We start from the raw sequence: 19713 nt of genomic DNA, 5'->3' as shown, positions 1-19713 counted from the left end.
GTGACACAAAACTTTCTTGCTCTAACTAAACTTGGAATCACAAAGTTGATTATAAGCATCTTCTCAAGCACACAAGTTCCAACAAGTTGTATCCTAGTATTACCTCCATACGTTCTGATAGGTAGTTATCTATTTGACTTTTTTTTGGGGAATTTGGAAACAAAGATGACTATTAATCTGAACGGAGGGCTATTAACATTGTTGCAAAAGAGGAATTCATCAACCCACGACGTCCACAAACATACATTAGACCCTTTTCAACCGTTGTGCTTAACCGAGTTTGATTCAATTACGATTCAATTCAATATAAGAGAAACGACTAATTCACACCATTCAATTTATGTAACAATTAGCCCCCGTAGCTCAGTTGGTTAGAGCGTTGGTCTTATGAGCCGAAGGTCGCGAGTTCGAACCTCGCCGGGAGAATTTTTTTGTTTTTTATTTTTTTTTCATTTTTGCGTAATTTGACCCTTAATTTTTTTTGCTAAATAGGACCCTTTTCGTTTAACCCTTTTCGTTTAATGTCGTTTAATTTTTTGCCTAATATCACAACTAATTTTGATTAAGAAAGTAAATATTATCGTGTGAACCATATATGATGATATCGGGAGTTAGAAGAAATGAAACGATTGTCGTTGGTGCCAATGTTGTACCAAATTTGTTCATGACCCTTAGGTTGTTGACTTGCTGCCAGGGGATATACACAAGTGCCAAACTGCCAACCAAGTTCTAACAAGTTTTACCGTACTATAACATTGTCGCTAGGAGAATTGAACACACAACGTTAAAAAACAACATACCTTTTTTTTAACCAAGGTGCGAGCATGCTTAACCGATTTCGATCCAGTTTCTATACATTTAATAACTAATTCACACAATTATTGAATATTAACCAAGTTTGATGAAAAGCTAGTGACACAAAACTTTCTTGCTCTAACTAAACTTGGAATCACAAAGTTGATTATAAGCATCTTTTCAAGCACACAAGTTCCAACAAGTTGTATCCTAGTATTACCTCCATACGTTCTGATAGGTAGTTATCTATTTGACTTTTTTTTGGGGAATTTGGAAACAAAGATGACTATTAATCTGAACGGAGGGCTATTAACATTGTTGCAAAAGAGGAATTCATCAACCCACGACGTCCACAAACATACATTATACCCTTTTCAACCGTTGTGCTTAACCGAGTTTGATTCAATTACGATTCAATTCAATATAAGAGAAATGACTAATTCACACCATTCAATTTATGTAACAATTAGCCCCCGTAGCTCAGTTGGTTAGAGCGTTGGTCTTATGAGCCGAAGGTCGCGAGTTCGAGCCTCGCCGGGAGCATTTTTTGGTTTTTTATTTTTTTTTTCATTTTTGCGAAATTTGACCCTTAATTTTTTTTGCTAAATAGGACCCTTTTCGTTTAACCCTTTTCGTTTAATGTCGTTTAATTTTTTGCCTAATATCACAACTAATTTTGATTAAGAAAGTAAATATTATCGTGTGAACCATATATGATGATATCGGGAGTTAGAAGAAATGAAACGATTGTCGTTGGTGCCAATGTTGTACCAAGTTTGTTCATCACCCTTAGGTTGTTGACTTGCTGCCAAGGGATATACACAAGTGCCAAACTGCCAACCAAGTTCTAACAAGTTTTACCGTACTATAACATTGTCGCTAGGAGAATTGAACCCACAACGTTAAAAAACAACATACCTTTTTTTTAACCAAGGTGCGAGCATGCTTAACCGATTTCGATCCAGTTTCTATACATTTAATAACTAATTCACACAATTATTGAATATTAACCAAGTTTGATGAAAAGCTAGTGACACAAAACTTTCTTGCTCTAACTAAACTTGGAATCACAAAGTTGATTATAAGCATCTTCTCAAGCACACAAGTTCCAACAAGTTGTATCCTAGTATTACCTCCATACGTTCTGATAGGTAGTTATCTATTTGACTTTTTTTGGGGGAATTTGGAAACAAAGATGACTATTAATCTGAACGGAGGGCTATTAACATTGTTGCAAAAGAGGAATTCATCAACCCACGACGTCCACAAACATACATTATACCCTTTTCAACCGTTGTGCTTAACCGAGTTTGATTCAATTACGATTCAATTCAATATAAGAGAAACGACTAATTCACACCATTCAATTTATGTAACAATTAGCCCCCGTAGCTCAGTTGGTTAGAGCGTTGGTCTTATGAGCCGAAGGTCGCGAGTTCGAGCTTCGCCGAGAGCATTTTTTGGTTTTTTATTTTTTTTTTTCATTTTTGCGAAATTTGACCCTTAATTTTTTTTGCTAAATAGGACCCTTTTCGTTTAACCCTTTTCGTTTAATGTCGTTTAATTTTTTGCCTAATATCACAACTAATTTTGATTAAGAAAGTAAATATTATCGTGTGAACCATATATGATGATATCGGGAGTTAGAAGAAATGAAACGATTGTCGTTGGTGCCAATGTTGTACCAAGTTTGTTCATCACCCTTAGGTTGTTGACTTGCTGCCAAGGGATATACACAAGTGCCAAACTGCCAACCAAGTTCTAACAAGTTTTACCGTACTATAACATTGTCGCTAGGAGAATTGAACCCACAACGTTAAAAAACAACATACCTTTTTTTTAACCAAGGTGCGAGCATGCTTAACCGATTTCGATTCAGTTTCTATACATTTAATGCAAGAGAAATAACTAATTCACACAATTATTGAATATTAACCAAGTTTGATGAAAAGCTAGTGACACAAAACTTTCTTGCTCTAACTAAACTTGGAATCACAAAGTTGATTATAAGCATCTTCTCAAGCACACAAGTTCCAACAAGTTGTATCCTAGTATTACCTCCATACGTTCTGATAGATAGTTATCTATTTGACTTTTTTTTGGGGAATTTGGAAACAAAGATAACTAATAATCTGAACGGAGGGCTATTAAGATTGTTGCAAAAGAGGAATTCATCAACCCACGACGTCCACAAACATACATTAGACCCTTTTCAACCGTTGTGCTTAACCGAGTTTGATTCAATTACGATTCAATTCAATATAAGAGAAACGACTAATTCACACCATTGTTAACCGAGGTTGAAGACATTCTAGTAACACAAAACCCCATTTCTCTGACTAAACGAGATTAATAATCCTCTAACCCTCAAATAAACGTGTCGTGAGTCAAAAGCCTGCAAAAGAGCGAGCAAACTTGACCTGACTCGAAAAATCCACCCCAAACCGACCGAAAACCGACCCCAACCCTTTTGCGACTCGACACCTGCTATAACCCGATGAGTAGTGACCTGCACCTGAATTCGGCCCGATCTAATATTGACCCGATAAGATCGATGACCCGACAATGGCGACATCCACATTACTAAACGAAAGAGATTTAACTTTTACCTTGATACGTTTGGCTTAATAACAGGTTGAAAACTGAACTTAATGGTAAAAAATCGATGTAATGTCATAATGAGATCATAGACCAGGTTGATCGGAAATAATTGGGCCCCAACCCGAAACCAACTTGACCCAAAAGGTTTGGGTGATCCGATATGTAGAGGTGGACAACATAGCGGGCCAGCCCGGCCAACAAGACGGCCAAGATCACACACGGGCGACTTTAGCAAAATGGCCAAAGATCGTGCCCGGCCGGTCGACCCTACGGCCGTGCGATGTTGAGTTTTTTGACCGGTTTTGCCACTGTTTTTTTAAAAAAAAAAAAAAATAAATTTTTTTTTTTTTTTGTAAACAGCCCGCCCACCCGCCCTATAGTCTTGTGTCTGCCGACTAAAACTGGCCACCCGCCCCCCGACAAATTTCCCGGTCCTCCTTTAGTGCCGTGCCAGGGCTGCTCTACCCCAGCCCAGCCCGCCCTTGGCCCGCACCAGCCCGGCCCAGCCCAGCCCAATGTCCACCTCTACCGATATGAGTATATGACCGCAACTCGATTAAATCCAATCCGATCCGACTTGACTCGACCCAAACTCAACCCGATTGCCACCACTACCGCGCATTTCATCAACAAAGGTCCTAATATTTCCGTCCTGACAAATGAAATTTAACGCACAAGTCAAACTCCCCAAAAATGCAGTCACTAAACTACATCATCATCAAAATCTTCCATCTCACAATCCTCTTAATCACCATTAAAGCACACCAAAACCCATCATCATCATCATCATCAATAATCACAAGATTTCAAGAATACTTGAGAATAAACACAGCACAACCAAACCCAAATTACAACCAATCTACTTCCTTTATACTTTCACAAGCTAATTCACTATCCCTTGAATCTCAAGTTATTGAATTTGTCAAAAATAAACCTTTAATTTTACTAAAATGGACTGGGAAATTACCCAATTTACCCTCAGTTTTACTCAATTCTCATACAGATGTTGTTCCTGTCGAATCTCATAAGTGGGTCCACCCTCCTTTTTCTGCTCATATTGATTCTCTTGGCAATATTTTTGCTAGAGGTTCTCAGGTTGTTGTTTTATGGTATTATTAAAGTTTTGATCTTTTTAAGCATTTTGTTGTACATGTGTATGTATACTTTTGTGAGACGGGTTTACGTAAGTATATTGTAAAACGGATTCTTTTTAATTATAACTAGTTTTAGATTAATGTTGGTTATTGTTTTGTTGCGCTTATGTAAAACCGCTTTACACAAGACTAATTGGAATACAGTGGTAGTTCTCAATTTCTCATATGTGTAATGAATTGATGAATTGATATTTATGTTAATTGTTAAAGGGTCTCAGGTCATCATTTTTTGTATTAAAGGTTTGATCTTTTTGGTTATTTTATGTACATGTATACTTGTGTGTAACTGATTTGCGTAATTTTGTTGTAAAATGGATTATTTTAAGTTTTAACAATGACTAGTTTTGGATTAATGTTGGTCATGGTTTTCTTGTGATTTGGATACGTGTGTAAAACCGTCTTACAGTAGACTAATTGGAATATAGTGGCAGTTTTCGTTTGTATAATGAATTGATGAATTGAAATAAGGAGGCAATCATGTTGTTTCTCTAGGTTTTAGGATGCTGATCAATGACTGTACTATATGGAAATCAATAACAACAACAACAACAACAACAACATCAGAGCCATAATTCAAAAATGATTTGGGGTCGGCTGACATGAATCATCTTTTAGAATCGTAGATGGATGAATGCACACCGCAAAATGCGAAAAAAATAGAAAAGAAATCAATATTGTTGAGAATTGAAATTTGGTGCTTTATGGAATGGCTTCAAAAATGTGAGGTTCATTGACGGTTTTAAAGGATGATTAATGTTAGTCGACCCCAAATCAATTAGGGATTAAGGCTCTAATGTTGTTGTTGTTCAAATATGTGAGTTTGGAAGTGTTGATGATTTCAAATGGATCAATGGGGTATGGAGATTGGGCAAGGAGGGGTGTTGGCTTTGACAAAAAGTTGAATTTGCTAAAATTTCATTGAAAAACTCGAAATATTCGAGCAGTTTGTCCATTGGCTTGCCAGCATTTCAAAATTGTCGTTTATGGCTTCGCCCTTGATATGCATTGTTGACAGATTGGTCTGAATATTTATGTCATGGGTTTACATTGACAAAAGTGTTTTCAAGTGTTCCCAATGAATGCTAACTGATATGTCATGAAAATGAGATTGTCTTAGAAACTGAGGTCTATTTCAAGTCGTCAGAATAAGAAAAAAGGATGTAGTCTGGCGAATAATAACTTCACTGAAAGGCTATTCGCAAAGTAGAAGTAACAGATTTGAGGATCAGTGAACTATGTTTGTCGTTCTAAAGACACTGAAAATGACGTGTTTTGTGTTCACAGGATATGAAATGTGTGGGTTTACAGTACTTAGAAGCTATCCGAAAGCTGAAGGATTCCGGATTTGAGCCCACTCGTACCATATATCTATCATATGTGCCGGATGAAGAGATTGGAGGAAGGGATGGGGCCCAAAAGTTGGCTGAGTCTGATGTATTCAAGAAAATGAATGTAGCCTTTGTATTAGACGAGGGGATGCCATCAAGCGATGAGAACTATAGGGCATATTATGCCGAAAGGTCACCAATGTGGTTGGTGATTAAGGCCACAGGGGCACCTGGGCATGGGGCAAAACTCTATGACAATACTGCAATGGAGAATTTGTTGAAGAGTATTGAGAGTATCAGGAGATATCGAGCATCTGAGTTTGATATGGTAAAGAGTGGCTTAAAAATGGGAGGGGAGGCTATCTCGGTAAATTTGGTGTATTTGAAAGCTGGCACACAATCTCCTACGGTAAGCCCATGTCCTGATCTGTTGACATTATAAAGTACATGGGAAACTTGAATGGAATTGATTAATTGAAGTATTAAGTCCGTTGTTTGTAGTTTTACTCTGATAAATGTAGCTTCAAGCTTGAACGAGGGACAAACATATATGTTTGTACAGTGAGTTATGAGACAGTCTCACATGGTCAATGGGTTGGTCTCACTTGCAAGCCGTATTTTCTAAATTCTAGTTAAGGGATTTCACTATACAAAACAAGTTTCATTTTTTTCATGCTTAAACCTTTTGACCTCAGTGAGGTAAGGTCCAAAAGGGTAAAAAATTACTGTTCATCTGTGTTCTTATTGAGGATTGGCCATATGAAGACGTCGTGTTTTCCTCTTGATTCCACTGGTCAATTGAGATCTTTCTGAGTAGGAACAGTCCGGTGCTTCAACACTTGATTTTTTAGTTTTTACATGTGGAATCTTTTTGTTTATCAGGGTTTTGTCATGAATATGCAACCCTCTGAAGCTGAAGCAGGAATTGACATCCGGGTCCCACCAACAGCCGACCAAGCAGCGCTTGAAAAACGCATTGCTGATGAGTGGGCGCCTGCTGCACGCAATATGACATTTGAGGTAAAATCATTAGCTTTTTCTTGTTTGAAAAACCATTTTTGTAGCACTTGGGAGACGCATTCAAATTTCAACAACAAATAGAATATTTGCCCTTCTTCGTTGTGAAATTAGTGGAGTGTAAATGTGTAATGGCTTGGCTTAACCACTCTATAGTCTAAACAGGTCGGAGTCTCTGACTGGCTCTATTACCTTATCCATTTATTTTAAGTTTGATATTTGGATAATTTCCATCTTCCAGCATATCATATACTACTATGTTACTCCAACTCTTCATGTTATGTCGTGTAACACTTGATGCTTGGACATGGGTATGAGTTCATTTTAAGGCAAGAACATGTGGATTTTTCACAAAACTAGCCAAGACTGTCGCTTGAACACTACTATCACATCAGATACTTGCAAACGAGCTTGAGACCCTGAGTTACATGGTTCATACATCCTGAGACGGGCTTCTAGAGATGAGTAGGATAGGGATTATGTATTACCACCAGGAAAATATGGGTGACCATCAGCTATAAGAAATCATTGGTGGATCCATATTAATTACATGGGATCCGAGACACCGGAAAAAAATTCTCTTTTTTTGTGTAATTTGCCTAATTTTTGTGCTGCTTAATGTAATATTGATTATTTTAGTATAATCATTACTTGAAAATTTTCTGCGGTACACCATAAACAAAATTTTCTAGGTCTGCCGTAGTTAATGCAATTATCATTTCTGGCAAGTCATTGTTGCTTGACTAGTTTAACTGCTGCCTGGGCAGTATAAGCAGAAGGTATCAGTGCTTAACAAATTTGGGAAGCCGGCATTAACAGTGGCTGACAGTTCGAACCCTTGGTGGACCATCTTAGAAGAAGCTGTCCTAAATGCTGGTGGAAAACTCGAGAAGCCGGAAATATTCCTTGGCTCCACTGATGCTCGCTTTTTTAGGCAACAAGGGCTTCCTGCAATCGGATTTTCTCCCATTGCTAATACTCCACCCCTATTCCATGACCATAATGAGGTAACTACTTTCTCTGTGTATTTATAATCCTTTATTATATCTCATGTATCTCTTTGGTACTTGGTAAACGTCCAGTTTTGATGCACTGCTCTATGAATGTCAGTAACAATCTACAGAGTATCTGATGCACAGATGCATATCAATGTCATTCGTATGCAGTACAGCAGTATAGCTATTGCATTCTAACTGTGACTGTGTTTTACTTGATGCAGTTCCTAAATGAAGCAGAATATATGAAAGGAGTCGACATTTATGCTTCGATTATTAAAGCTTATGCATCTTATTCTGAGCAATCTGAAGAACCCAAGGCCTTCAGAGATGAATTATAGATTTGTGTTTTTTTTTTTTTGTTATTTGTCTATCATTCTTGTTTCATGTTGTACTAGTTTACCCCCATCAATGTGCTTTGTAGGTTTTCGTTTTAGCGAATAATTTTTTGGTAGGTTTAAAATAATCCTTCTTAAGAGCGAGTGATTGATGTATAGATTTGAAGTACTGATCGTTAATAGAGTATGCTCAAACCGAGTCTTAATACCTCTTAATATGAACAATTACCTCTTGGGAGAGATGGCAATGTACCTTGTTTTACAATTGATGGTCAAAACTTGTCTAGAAGGAAATCTTGTGAAAGACGGTCACATAAACTAAATTGTTGGAGACTACTCCCTCCATTCAACTCCACTTTGCAACTTTGGTTTTTACACGGATATTAAGAAGCAGATTAAAAAAGTATTAAAAGTACATGGGGAAAGAGAAAGAAGAGGTTAAAAATATTAAAAAAACATAAAGGTGGGGTTTTATGGTGGGTTAGTGTGGGGTTTGGGTGGCATTTTTTGTAAATAAAGATTTTCAATAAGGATAGAATTGTCATTTTTTTAGCCAAATAAGGAAACCAGTAAAGTGGAGTTGAATGGACGGAAATGGAATACATGTAAAGTGGAGTTGAATGGAGGGAGTATATATTATGCAAAATGGATTATTAATCCCCTTAATTTTATTTAATTGTGAGATAAGCCCTTAAATTTTGATTGTAGTAATTACGCTTCTTAACCTTGTTGTAAGAGCAATAGCAGTAGGAGTATTTGATATTAAGTTCTTCTTATGTCATACGGAGTATCATATTTTATTAGTTTCAATGTTTAATAGCTTTTACCCACAATAGATGACATTTGTATAAAGTTCTTAAATAATAATAAAAAAAATAAGTAATTGGTCTTCCACATTTTTCAAAGTATGCTTATTGGTTCTCAAATTCCCATGTATGAACAACCAAATTTTTATTTTGGAACTCAATTCTTAAAATTAAGAACAACATTTTATTTTCAATAGAAGAACTTTTTATTTTGAGTTCGACTAAGAACCACTATTGCTATTGCTCTAAAGTTAAACATCGTCTTCTATATTTAAAAATAAATTTACTTAGTGAAATGTATAATATTTTTTTTCTTTTGCCATATATCGAACATTTAATTTACATTAAATGTATGGGACTAAAACGGATCCTATCAACAAGAAAGGGACATGTAATTGTTAAGACTTATAAAAGGTCGTTATAACATGGATCTGTTATAAATATTTTGTTATAAATATTCTCGTGTTAGGCCGTTTTATAAAAGTATTTGTGCCAAAATTATGAGGCTAAAGTAGAGCCGACAAATAATGACATGACACGAAAACACGATACGAACGCGACACAAAATTAACGGGTTTGGGTTGAAGCTTAATGACCCATTTATGTAAGTGGGTCGACACGAACACGACACGATATTTAATTGGGTCGGGTTTGGGTTGAAGGATTTGTGACCCGTATATATGTGACACGAATACGAACCTGACAGAACCCGATCTATTGGTGAGGTCTTCTCATTCTTAAAGTAGCACTTTGGCGATTAACCAAATAACTGAGTGATCTTCTCATTCTTAAAATCCCCTAATTTTCAGCACTAATTTCAAATATTAGCTTCTCAGGTTTCACAAGGAAGATGTAGCAGAGCTGATATTTTTCACTCTTAATCAAGAACAGGTATGTATTACCGCCATATAATTTCTGTGATTGTTATTCTCATGTGTAAATAAAAGTATACTAGCCATGCAATCACAACACAAATATCTTCAATTTATTAGTCCAACAATGGTAGATCATATTTGTAATTGTATTCTATAATTGCCTTCTCGAAGATCAAAAGCGTCATATAATAAACAAACACGACGCCGCCCCTGTAAATTTTGGGATTACATTTACAGTCATCTTCATACTATCAAGGCCCAGATATTCTGTTCAATTTCATCCTTGGATTCCTTGTTAATAATTCTGGGCCCTCCAATCATGCTTCAGAAACGTGCAGAGGAAAAGTGACCATTTTATTATAATATACTCCCTCCCAGTCACTATATTGTTCCCATTTGATATGGGGGACAATACTTAAGAAAAAGTATTAAAATAAGAGTAAAAGAGTTGTGTGGGTTGATGATAGGAGAGAGATGAATTATTAGTAGTTAAATAAAGAATTGTGGGGCCAAAACATAAAGGAAAGTAATAAAATAGGAGTAAAAGAATTGTGTGGGGTTTGGTGATAGGAGAGAGGAATGAATAAAATAAGAGTAAAAGTTTCTAAAAATAGAAAGGGGAACATTAGTTGAATAATCCGTTTCGGTAAAGAGGGAACATTATAGTGACTGGGAGGGAGTATGTTATAGTGGAGGAAAAGTGACCATTTTATTACAGGAGAATGAAAGGGCGTCACCGAGCCAATTTGGGCGCCACCCTCTCACATGGGGTGAGTGGGGACCCCTTCAATTAAGAATGCATGTGAGAGGGTGACACCTAATTTGGGCGTCCTGATAAAAATTGACGACCAGTTTACCAATGGTCATTTTTTTAATCATAAAATGGTCGCATATATCTCGTTGTAACTTACGGGCATTTCAAATGAGAATTTGCGCTTATCGGGACATAGGAAGGACATTGAACTTTATTTTCACACTAGTGCTGATTTAGATAAAATTGTTGTGTATTATTCTGTCCGTTCTGGTCAATTGTTTAATTTTTCTATTTTCTTGTATTTAAACAAAAGGTAAACTAACAGTTGAGACAAAATGTTTACTTCTCGTATTATTTTCATTATATAGGATCATTGTACGCTCTACAATGGCATTCCGTGTTAAATAGGATCGTTGTAGGCTCTACAATGGTCAAACCTGACTTGTTTCTTTATTACTCTTGACTACTTTAGTAAGTTGTATGACTGAAGAATCATGGAAGTGGTGGGACTGAAGAATAATTAAAGTTGTAGGATTGAGCATCTCATTTTATACAACAAGGTTATTTCACAAAGTTATTAGTATTACTCTCATTCTATCACTCATCTTATTCTCCAGCATATTACACAAAGCTATGGCAGATTTGGGAACACTGATCACCATTGCTGACAAAGTGTTTCAACTTTTACAGTCTCCTGTCCTCAAAGACATGAAAGACTGGAAATCTGATGTCGAAAACCTTAACAACTCTGTCTCCTTCATCAAAAACATGCTTTTGGATGCGGAAGCGAAACCCGAGCTCTCCCATGGAGAAAAGGGTTGGGTTGATGAGCTTAATGAGGTTCTCTATGAAGCTGATGATCTCTTTGACGAGGTTATCACTACCGCTAAACAGAAGGAACTCAACGCTGGTGCTAAATTCTCCAAGAATGTCTTAGATAAGGTGAGTCGTTTCTTTTCGTCTAAGAATCATATTCTTCTTAGTTACAAAACTTCTCAAGAGGTCAAGAGCATCCGACAAAAGTTGGATGCTATAGCTAAGGATCATGCTAGATATGAGTTTAAGGTTGATCCTCTTGCTACTTTGAAAAGGAAAGAGGAAACTTGTTCCTTTTTAGATGAAACCCATGAGAATATAATCGGGAGGGAGGACGATGTGAAGTTGGTTTTAGACATGTTGCTTGATCCTAATGTTGAGGAAAATGTTGAGTTTGTTGTTATTGTGGGAATAGGAGGGTTGGGGAAAACGGCTCTTGCTCGACTCGTGTATAATCACGATAGGCTTGGTACTACGTTTGAGAAGAAGTTATGGGCATGTGTCTCCGACCAAGATGGAAAAGAATTAAATGTGAAAGCAATTTTAGCTAATATAATAGAATCATCAACAAATGAAAAGCCTAGTAATGTCTCCACTATGCAATCCATGCAAACAAAACTTCAAGAAGAACTAAAAAATAAGACATACTTGCTTATATTAGATGATGTTTGGACAGAAGATCCCTATGAGTGGAGTAAGCTGAGAAAATACTTGACAATTGGTGGTTGGGGAAGCAGAGTTGTCATTACTACCCGTTTAGAGAAGACAGCTGATGTGATATTAGGAAATGCCGCTCACCCTAAAAAGTATATGTTAAAAGGTTTGTCTGATGACGATTCGTGGCGTTTGTTTGTGTCGACTGCGTTCGAACGAGAATCAGAAGCAGCGAGTGACCCTGAGTTGACCAAGATTGGCAAAAATATTGTTACAAAATGTTCCAATGTTCCCCTTGCTATAAAAGTTCTAGGAACTCTTTTGTATGGTCAAACACATAGATGGGAATTATTTGAAAAGAACCGGTTACCTCAAATTGAAACAGACAAGAATCCAATTATGTCTATCTTAAAGCTCAGTTACAACAATCTCCAACCTTCTGTGAAAAACTGTTTTAGGTATTGCGCTTTATTCCCTAAGGATTTCCAAATGGACAAACGGGAGTTGATTAGTCTTTGGATGGCGCAAGGATACATTGGTGATAGTGAGGACTGCTTTTTAATCTTACTGAAACGGTGTTTTTTTCAAGATGTGGAAATAGATGACTTAGGTAATATCATATCATTTAAAATGCACGATTTAATGCACGATCTAGCTCAAGAAGTCGCAGGAGATACGATTATTGTGACTGATAGTATGCCAAACAACTTAAGCAAAAAAAATCGCCATTTATTTGTTGATGAGGAAGTATGGACAAACAGTTTTTTCCCTGAAAGTAATATTCGTACATGTTATATGAATTCAAGGGTCTACTCTGATGTGGTGAAAACTCTCGTAGCTAATTGTCGTTTCCTTAGATCATTACGCTTATCTTTGCCAGATGCCGAATTTTTGCCTGAGTCAATCGGTCAATTGTTGCACTTAAGATATCTTGATCTCTCTAAAAGTTTTTCTCTCAAGACACTCCCAAATTCCATTTCGAAATTATATAATTTACAGAGTTTAGTTTTGCAACTTTGTGTTACCTTGAAAGAGTGGCCAAAAGATTTTTGCAAATTGGTAAATCTTAGGCTCTTAGATATAAAGGAGTGTCCAGGGTTGACTTGCATGCCTTTGGGCATTGACCAGTTGACTAATCTGCATGACCTATCCCACTTTAAAGTGGGTGGAGTGAGTTCAATTGGGAAGCAAATTGGAGGACAATTGAAAGACTTGAAATTACTTGTCAATTTAAGGGGTGAGCTAGAAATCAAGATCAACAAAAACCTTGTAATTGAGAAGGAAAATAAATGGGAAGGCGGTTATTTGGAGCACATTAAGAATCTGAAGGTGATATCGATAATTTTTCATAAAGAAGCTGGTGAATCCAATAATGAGGCTCTGATTGAGAAGCTGCAGCCAAATAGTAGTCTCATGGAGTTGTCCTTGGAGAATTATAATGGCACTGAAATTCCAAGGTGGGGAAGAGCACATGATGACTGGTCAATTATTCTTCCTAATCTTGTCTACATTAGCCTTTCTAATTGTGAGAGTTTGCATGGAATCCCATTGTTGAGTAAGTTGAAGCATCTGAAAGAATTGTCTCTTTCCGAGTTGAATAATTTGGAGTATATGGAGACCAATAAAATGGGCAGTGGTGGTTCTGGGTCAAAGGATTTACCATTTTTCCCATCCCTTGAGGTTCTCGAAATTGTGGGTTTGAGAAGGTTGAAAGGATGGTGGGAAGGGATTGGTGAAGGTGATGGCAGCAGCTCCATGCCACATTGGCAACCACTACCATTTCCTCGTCTCTCAAATTTATTAATCGAATCATGCCCTGAGTTGACATTTCTTCCTCCTTGTCCGACCCTAGAATTTCTTAAGGTGAGGAGCAGCAAGTCGTTGCGGATATTACTAGGTCCAGATGTCAAATTAGATGTGGAAGTAGACAGTGCGGGTTATCTCACTACTCTGCCTGCTAGACATCTTACCCACATATGGATAGAAAATGATGACGAATTGCAGAGGTTATCGGAAATTGAGGAGGTATTCAAGAGCTCTTCATCTTTACAAGGCCTTGAGATTAAAGGGTGCAGAAAACTGACTAGTGTTTCAGGAGTGTTTGAACATCTCACTGCGTTGGAGTCTCTATCACTAGATAATATACCGGTAGTGGACGAGGAATTTGACGATGACATGCCTTGGAAATCCCTACGTCACAATCTCCGTTACCTGGAGCTGAAGTCTCTTGAAACTCTGCAAATGCTGCCCAGAGGGATGAAGTATTTGACCGCTCTCGAAAGCCTCTCCATTAAATCTTGTAGATCGCTGAAAGGTCTACCAGAATGGATAAGCTGCTTATCATCACTTCAATTCCTCACGATTGTTTTCTGCACTGGCCTCAAATCACTAGGCGCACTCCAAAACATCACTTCCCTCAAGAAACTTGAGATCTTAAACTGCTCATACGAACTAAGAGAAGCATGTGAAGAACCAAGCGGCAAGGAGTGGGCCAATATTTGTCACATCCCTCACATCTCCTTCGACGTCTCTAGTCTAGACTCGTGCGACTCAGACTAGTAAATAAAGGTGCACGTTCTTCCTCTAAATCTTTTCATGTGGATGTTTACATCTCCTTCGACGTCTCTAGTCTAGCCTTTTAGAACGTTGAGACGGAAATTTCTTTTATGCTCGAGGAACTTGTTTAAGTGCTGCATCTGTGTTTTTTTGTATCTGGATTTGCTTTTTCGTTTCCTAGATTTTTAATTTCACTTGATTTTGGTACCTCAGGATAATTGTATACAGTATATTAAATGCCGGTTCCATCGGTTCCTGTACTTGAGGATATTTTTCTCTGCTGTATGTGTTTTTGCTTATTTTGTGCATCTTGACTTCTAAACGAGTCGGAGCGACATAATTGTGATAATTCATATATATGTATATTGACTTCTATGAATATCTTTAACCTTTTACTTTTTTTTGTATTAAAGATTTGATCTTTTTAGTTATTTTGTTATACACTTGCACTTGTGTGAGGCGGGCTTATCGTAAGTATATTGTAGAACGGATTCTTTTTTACAGTAACTAGTTTTAGATTAATGTTGGTCATGGTTTTCTTGTGATATGGATACGTGTGTAAAATCGCGTTACACAAGACTAATTGCAATATGGTGGTAGTTCTCATGTGTATGATGAGTTGATGAATTGAAATAAGCAGACAGTCATGTTGTTTCTTTGGGTTTTAGGATGTTGATCAATGACTGTTCTATATTGCAATATATGGAGATCAATACTGTAGGGAATTGAAATTTGGTGCTTATGGAATGGTTTTCTTGTGATTTGGACACGTTAAAACTGCGTTACACAAGACTAATTTGTGGTAGTTCTCACTTCTCAATATGTATAATGGATTGATGTAAGCAGACAGTCATGTTGTTTTCTGGGTTTTTCAGAGAAATTTGTACTGGGGTAATTTGGGTTTTAGGATGTTGATCAATGAATGTATTATATTGGAATATATGGGAATTAATATTCGAAGTATTCGAGCAATTTGTCATATTTCAAAATTATGACAAAAAAATGAATTAGCTAAATTTCATTGAAAAAACTCGAAATATTCGAGCAATTTGTCCACTGGCTTGCAATTATTTCAAAATTATGTTTTATGGCTCTGCTGTTGCCTGTTGATATGCATCATGTTGACAGAATGGTCTGAATATTTATGCCATAGATTTACATTGGCAAAGCTAACTGGTATGTACTGAAAATAAGATTGTCTCAGAAATTAAGGTCTACTTCAAGTCTTCGGAATAATAAAAGGATATAGTCGGTAATTTTTCGGACAAATAACAGCTGGGTGAGAGAGGATATAGAAGTTTACATTCTAGATATAACCTTTAGTTTGTACTAAAAAAAAAACATATGACCTTTAGTTGATTCTAAAGGCTCTATGACAATACCGCAATGGAGAATTTGTTGAAGAGTATTGAGAGTATCAGGGGATATTGAGCGTCTAAAGTACATGGGAATGTTGAGGCAGTCTCAGTAAATTTGGTGTATCTGAAAGCTGGCACACAAACTCCTACAGTAAGCCCATGTCCTGATCTATTGACACTATAAAGTACATGGGAATGTTGAATGTGGGATTGAAGTATTAAGTCAGTTTGTACTTTTAGTCGATAAATTTAGTTATGTACTGTAGTTTATACGAGTATGGAGCGCTAGGTAAGGTGGGGAATGATGATGGGGTTTGTAAGGGGGACAAGCCTGATATTTGTGTAGTCCTCAGCTAATGATATGGTTAATGTGTTGGTCTCACTTGTAACTGTTGTAATACCGTCTTTTTTAAGTTTTTGTGCTGTTTGGATGGGTGTGTATTCTAGTTAAGTGATATTACTTGACAAAACAAGAAGTTTCGTTTTTCCATGCTTAATCCTTTCGGCCTCAGTAAGGTAAGGTTTAAAAGGGTAAAACATTACTGTTCATCTGTGTTCTTAGAGAGGATTAGCCATATGAAGACTTCGTCGTTTCCTATCAGGGTTTTGTCGTGAATATGCGCAACTGTCTGAAGCTGAAGCAGGAATTGACATCCCGATTCCCACCTACATCTGACCAAGCAGCGCCTGAAAAACGCATTGCTGATGACTGATGAGTGGGCGTCTGCATCACATCACGCAATATGACATTTGAGGTAAAATCGTTACCCTTTTCTTGTTTGAAACAACATTTTCTTTGGACTGGGGAGCCAAATATCAACATTTTCTTGTTTGAGTTCAGGTGTCGGGTCGGGTTATTCGGATCGGGTCAGGTCAATTTGCCAGTTCTAGCTACAAGATATCATTGGCGGATCCATACTAATTACATGTGGGATCCCAGACACCGAAAAAACGATTTCTTTTTTTCTGTAATTTGCCTAATTTTTGTGCTAGAAAATGGAAAAATCTATTATTTTAATATTTACATGGAAATTTTTCTGTGGGACAGCATAAACAAAATCTTCTTGGTCAGCCACAGTTAATGCAATTATCCTTTCTGGTACATCATTGTTGCTTGACTGGTTTGACTGCTTCCTGGGCAGTATAATCAGAAGGTATCAGTGCTTGACAAATTTGGGAAGCCATCATTGACAGCAACGGACACTTCATAAATATCATAATTTGTTTACCTTGTTGCCTAAAAAAGCGGGAATCAGCGGAGCCGAGGAATATAAAAGGTAAACAAATAAATAGGGCGGAGGGATAATATACTCTGTATAATGAAGATTGCATTCTTAGATTAGAGTATTGAAATGCCCAGAATTATTTGAGAATGCAAATTCTTGTTTTAGACGACCATTTTTCTCTGAAGTTTTAGACGGACATATGTGAACATTTTATGATTAAATATAAACACAATGGTACAGGCAGTGTTACAAGTTATGTTAACTTGTTTTTTCGATAATAGTCACATTTGACTGTGAAATGGTTATAAAATCCCGTCTTATTGCTTCAGACTAAAACGACTCATCTGAAACAAGACTGATTTCAGTTACTTACTTTGTGTGCTTGGGTCACAAGTAGACCTGGCAAAATAAACCCGATCCGAATGACCCGACCCGTAAAAGCTGACCCGAGACCCGAAAATAACCCGAGTTGTAGAACCCGAACATGACCCGGAACCCGAATTAACCCGGCCCGACCCGAACTCGACCCGAGATTTTCTAGGCCCGCAATTGATCCGGCCCGAAACCACTCGACCCGAAACCACTTGACCCGAAACCGCCCGACCCGAAACCACCTGATCCGAAACTGACCCGATTTTAATGACCCGAACTGGCCCAGATAGCTAAACCACCCGACCCGAAACAACCTGACCCAAAAGTGACCCGATTTAAATGACCCGACCTGACCCGAACTAGCTAATTTGAAGTCACATTCTAACATTGCTATGAATTGCATTAATCTGATCCGTGCCAATAATGACCATGCTTTAAAACACGTTTAATAACTCATAAGTCATAACTCGTTACTTCATCAATTTTGAGGACATGTGATATGAATATAAAAGCCTATTAAATCAATTAGGAGTTGGAACAATACGGTGGATCATGGATGTAGGTTCCAATCCTACATGGGTTACTTTTGTTTCTAATTTCAAGATCAAGTAAAATTGAACAATTAGAATAAAGTTTCTTAATTTTAATCTTGGAAATTTGAATTAAACCCAAAAAAATAGATACCTAGAATAAAACCGATTGATGGTGGATCGCATATCACAACCTATTCATGGTAGGTAAGAAAAAAACATTGTAGCAATGACATGTTGAATGCTACTTCCTCTTAGTGGATTAGAGATTAATTGCATCACCGTTAACAAAAGCAAATCTAAAACGAAAATCATCGGTTTGGCTTCTATCCTTTTTAGTTTTTACAAAGGTAATTAGGGAAACATATTTAATAAAAAGTACACATTATCTACTCCATCTTCAGTATTTTGTAGTTTGAGTAGACAAAAACTTCAAATTAGGTTAATTAGCACATTAAACTCTCTACAGGAATAAGCAACCAGCTTTCAGCTTCGCTTGACCTTGATGTATTCTCAGCCATTACCTTGTCTTTCTTGTTACCGCCTGAAAATCACAACACATTCGGAATTAATACTGCAGCATGCATTGCTTTAAATAAAATTGAAATAACTACTATAGTCGATACTCATGTCCTACAAGGCTACAATGTTCATAACCAACCAAAATAAATAAAATATGAAAGACGAAAGACGAAAGATGGAAGCTGAATAAGGGCTACGAATATTACTTTTACCATAGGACCAAAGTCAGAATATGTACATATCTAATTCAACTAAAAGATCTGAAACTTAACCATATTAAAATGCCATCATACCATACTGAAACAAAATGCCAAGTAGCGAGATTAAGAAACAAATTTCGTTTGTGGGTCGCTTTTTCTTCTGGTCCTGCAAGCAAAACCAAATGCTCATATCAATAGCAACTACTAACACTTATTTCTAATACAATTATCAATAAGATGACTAGTTTTAAATACGCTCCTCACGCCACAAATGTGTTCTAACAGCATAGAGCCATAGTGTACCTCAAAAAATTCAGAAAACTGCAATTGCGAATGCTTTTCCACAAAAGTTCAGGTCTTATTCCTGTAAGTACCCCAAAAAACTTACCTGTATAAAAAATGCCATAAGCCAAAGAAGAAGAGGCGTAGAATAGACACATTCCAATTAACACACGCACATACAAGTTAAGACGGTAGTCAAGGTTTAAGTAGTACCTACTACCTACTGTCTTCAGTGTTCAGAAATGGTATTCCACTTCACAGCGGAGCCGATAAACTCTTCCTCCTCATTGGCTGGAAGTACATATGAAAGAAAATTATACATATAACATAAATGCTTAAATACACATGGACTATCTTATAGCATAAGACCAGCCCATAATCCAAAAGTCCAAACAATTAACTCACATTTTTAATCAAATAATCAAAAGCCCAAAAAAATTAGTTAATAAACTTGTAAAAAAAATATCTTATTTTGATAGCCTAAAGTTTTATATTAATAACTTGTATATTTAAATATCCGCAAAAGTGGTAATT

General features: G+C 36.9%; 2 protein-coding genes, 2 long non-coding RNA genes and 3 other non-coding genes across 11 annotated transcripts; 5 read left to right on the top strand and 2 right to left on the bottom strand.

The window, feature by feature from the left end:
- Positions 1–352: 352 nt before the first annotated feature.
- Positions 353–426, top strand: TRNAI-UAU (transfer RNA isoleucine (anticodon UAU)). The gene has a single exon. It is a non-coding gene; the product is annotated as a tRNA-Ile (tRNA).
- Positions 427–1264: 838 nt separating this feature from the next.
- TRNAI-UAU (transfer RNA isoleucine (anticodon UAU)) lies at positions 1265–1338 on the top strand. The gene has a single exon. It is a non-coding gene; the product is annotated as a tRNA-Ile (tRNA).
- An 839-nt stretch (positions 1339–2177) lies between these two features.
- On the top strand, positions 2178–2251 carry TRNAI-UAU (transfer RNA isoleucine (anticodon UAU)). The gene has a single exon. It is a non-coding gene; the product is annotated as a tRNA-Ile (tRNA).
- Positions 2252–3930: 1679 nt separating this feature from the next.
- On the top strand, positions 3931–8444 carry LOC141648403 (uncharacterized). The gene is made up of 5 exons (XM_074457054.1): positions 3931–4491; positions 5835–6287; positions 6761–6898; positions 7663–7902; positions 8115–8444. Exons 1-5 carry the CDS (start codon positions 4090–4092, stop codon positions 8229–8231), a joined length of 1350 nt encoding a protein of 449 aa, XP_074313155.1. The 5' UTR covers positions 3931–4089; the 3' UTR covers positions 8232–8444.
- A 1412-nt stretch (positions 8445–9856) lies between these two features.
- LOC141648404 (uncharacterized) lies at positions 9857–15404 on the bottom strand. Its single transcript, XR_012546025.1, has 2 exons — positions 10569–15404; positions 9857–10276 (listed from the first exon to the last, which is right to left on the bottom strand). It is a non-coding gene; the product is annotated as an uncharacterized LOC141648404 (long non-coding RNA).
- On the top strand, positions 9858–17175 carry LOC141648402 (putative disease resistance protein RGA1). Of its 5 annotated transcripts, none has more exons than XR_012546022.1 (4): positions 9858–9925; positions 11281–14701; positions 16650–16802; positions 16889–17174. XR_012546022.1 is itself a non-coding variant. In XM_074457053.1 (2 exons), exon 2 carries the CDS (start codon positions 11297–11299, stop codon positions 14690–14692), a length of 3396 nt encoding a protein of 1131 aa, XP_074313154.1. In that variant the 5' UTR covers positions 9858–9925; positions 11281–11296; the 3' UTR covers positions 14693–15101. The 5 variants fall into 5 exon arrangements, 1 of the variants encoding a protein (XP_074313154.1); XR_012546024.1 differs by lacking the exon at positions 9858–9925 and adding an exon at positions 11139–11223 and having other exon boundaries at positions 11354–14701; XR_012546023.1 differs by lacking the exon at positions 9858–9925 and having other exon boundaries at positions 11232–14701; positions 16612–16802; positions 16889–17175.
- Positions 17176–18360: 1185 nt separating this feature from the next.
- On the bottom strand, positions 18361–19471 carry LOC141646446 (uncharacterized). The gene is made up of 4 exons (XR_012545559.1): positions 19393–19471; positions 19201–19285; positions 18991–19063; positions 18361–18719 (listed from the first exon to the last, which is right to left on the bottom strand). It is a non-coding gene; the product is annotated as an uncharacterized LOC141646446 (long non-coding RNA).
- Positions 19472–19713: the final 242 nt, after the last annotated feature.

Source organism: Silene latifolia, chromosome 3 (genome assembly GCF_048544455.1).
Source record: "Silene latifolia isolate original U9 population chromosome 3, ASM4854445v1, whole genome shotgun sequence".
NCBI lineage: Eukaryota > Viridiplantae > Streptophyta > Magnoliopsida > Caryophyllales > Caryophyllaceae > Silene > Silene latifolia.
Note: the sequence above shows the minus strand (reverse complement) of the source record. Positions and strands in the feature narration are given on the sequence as shown.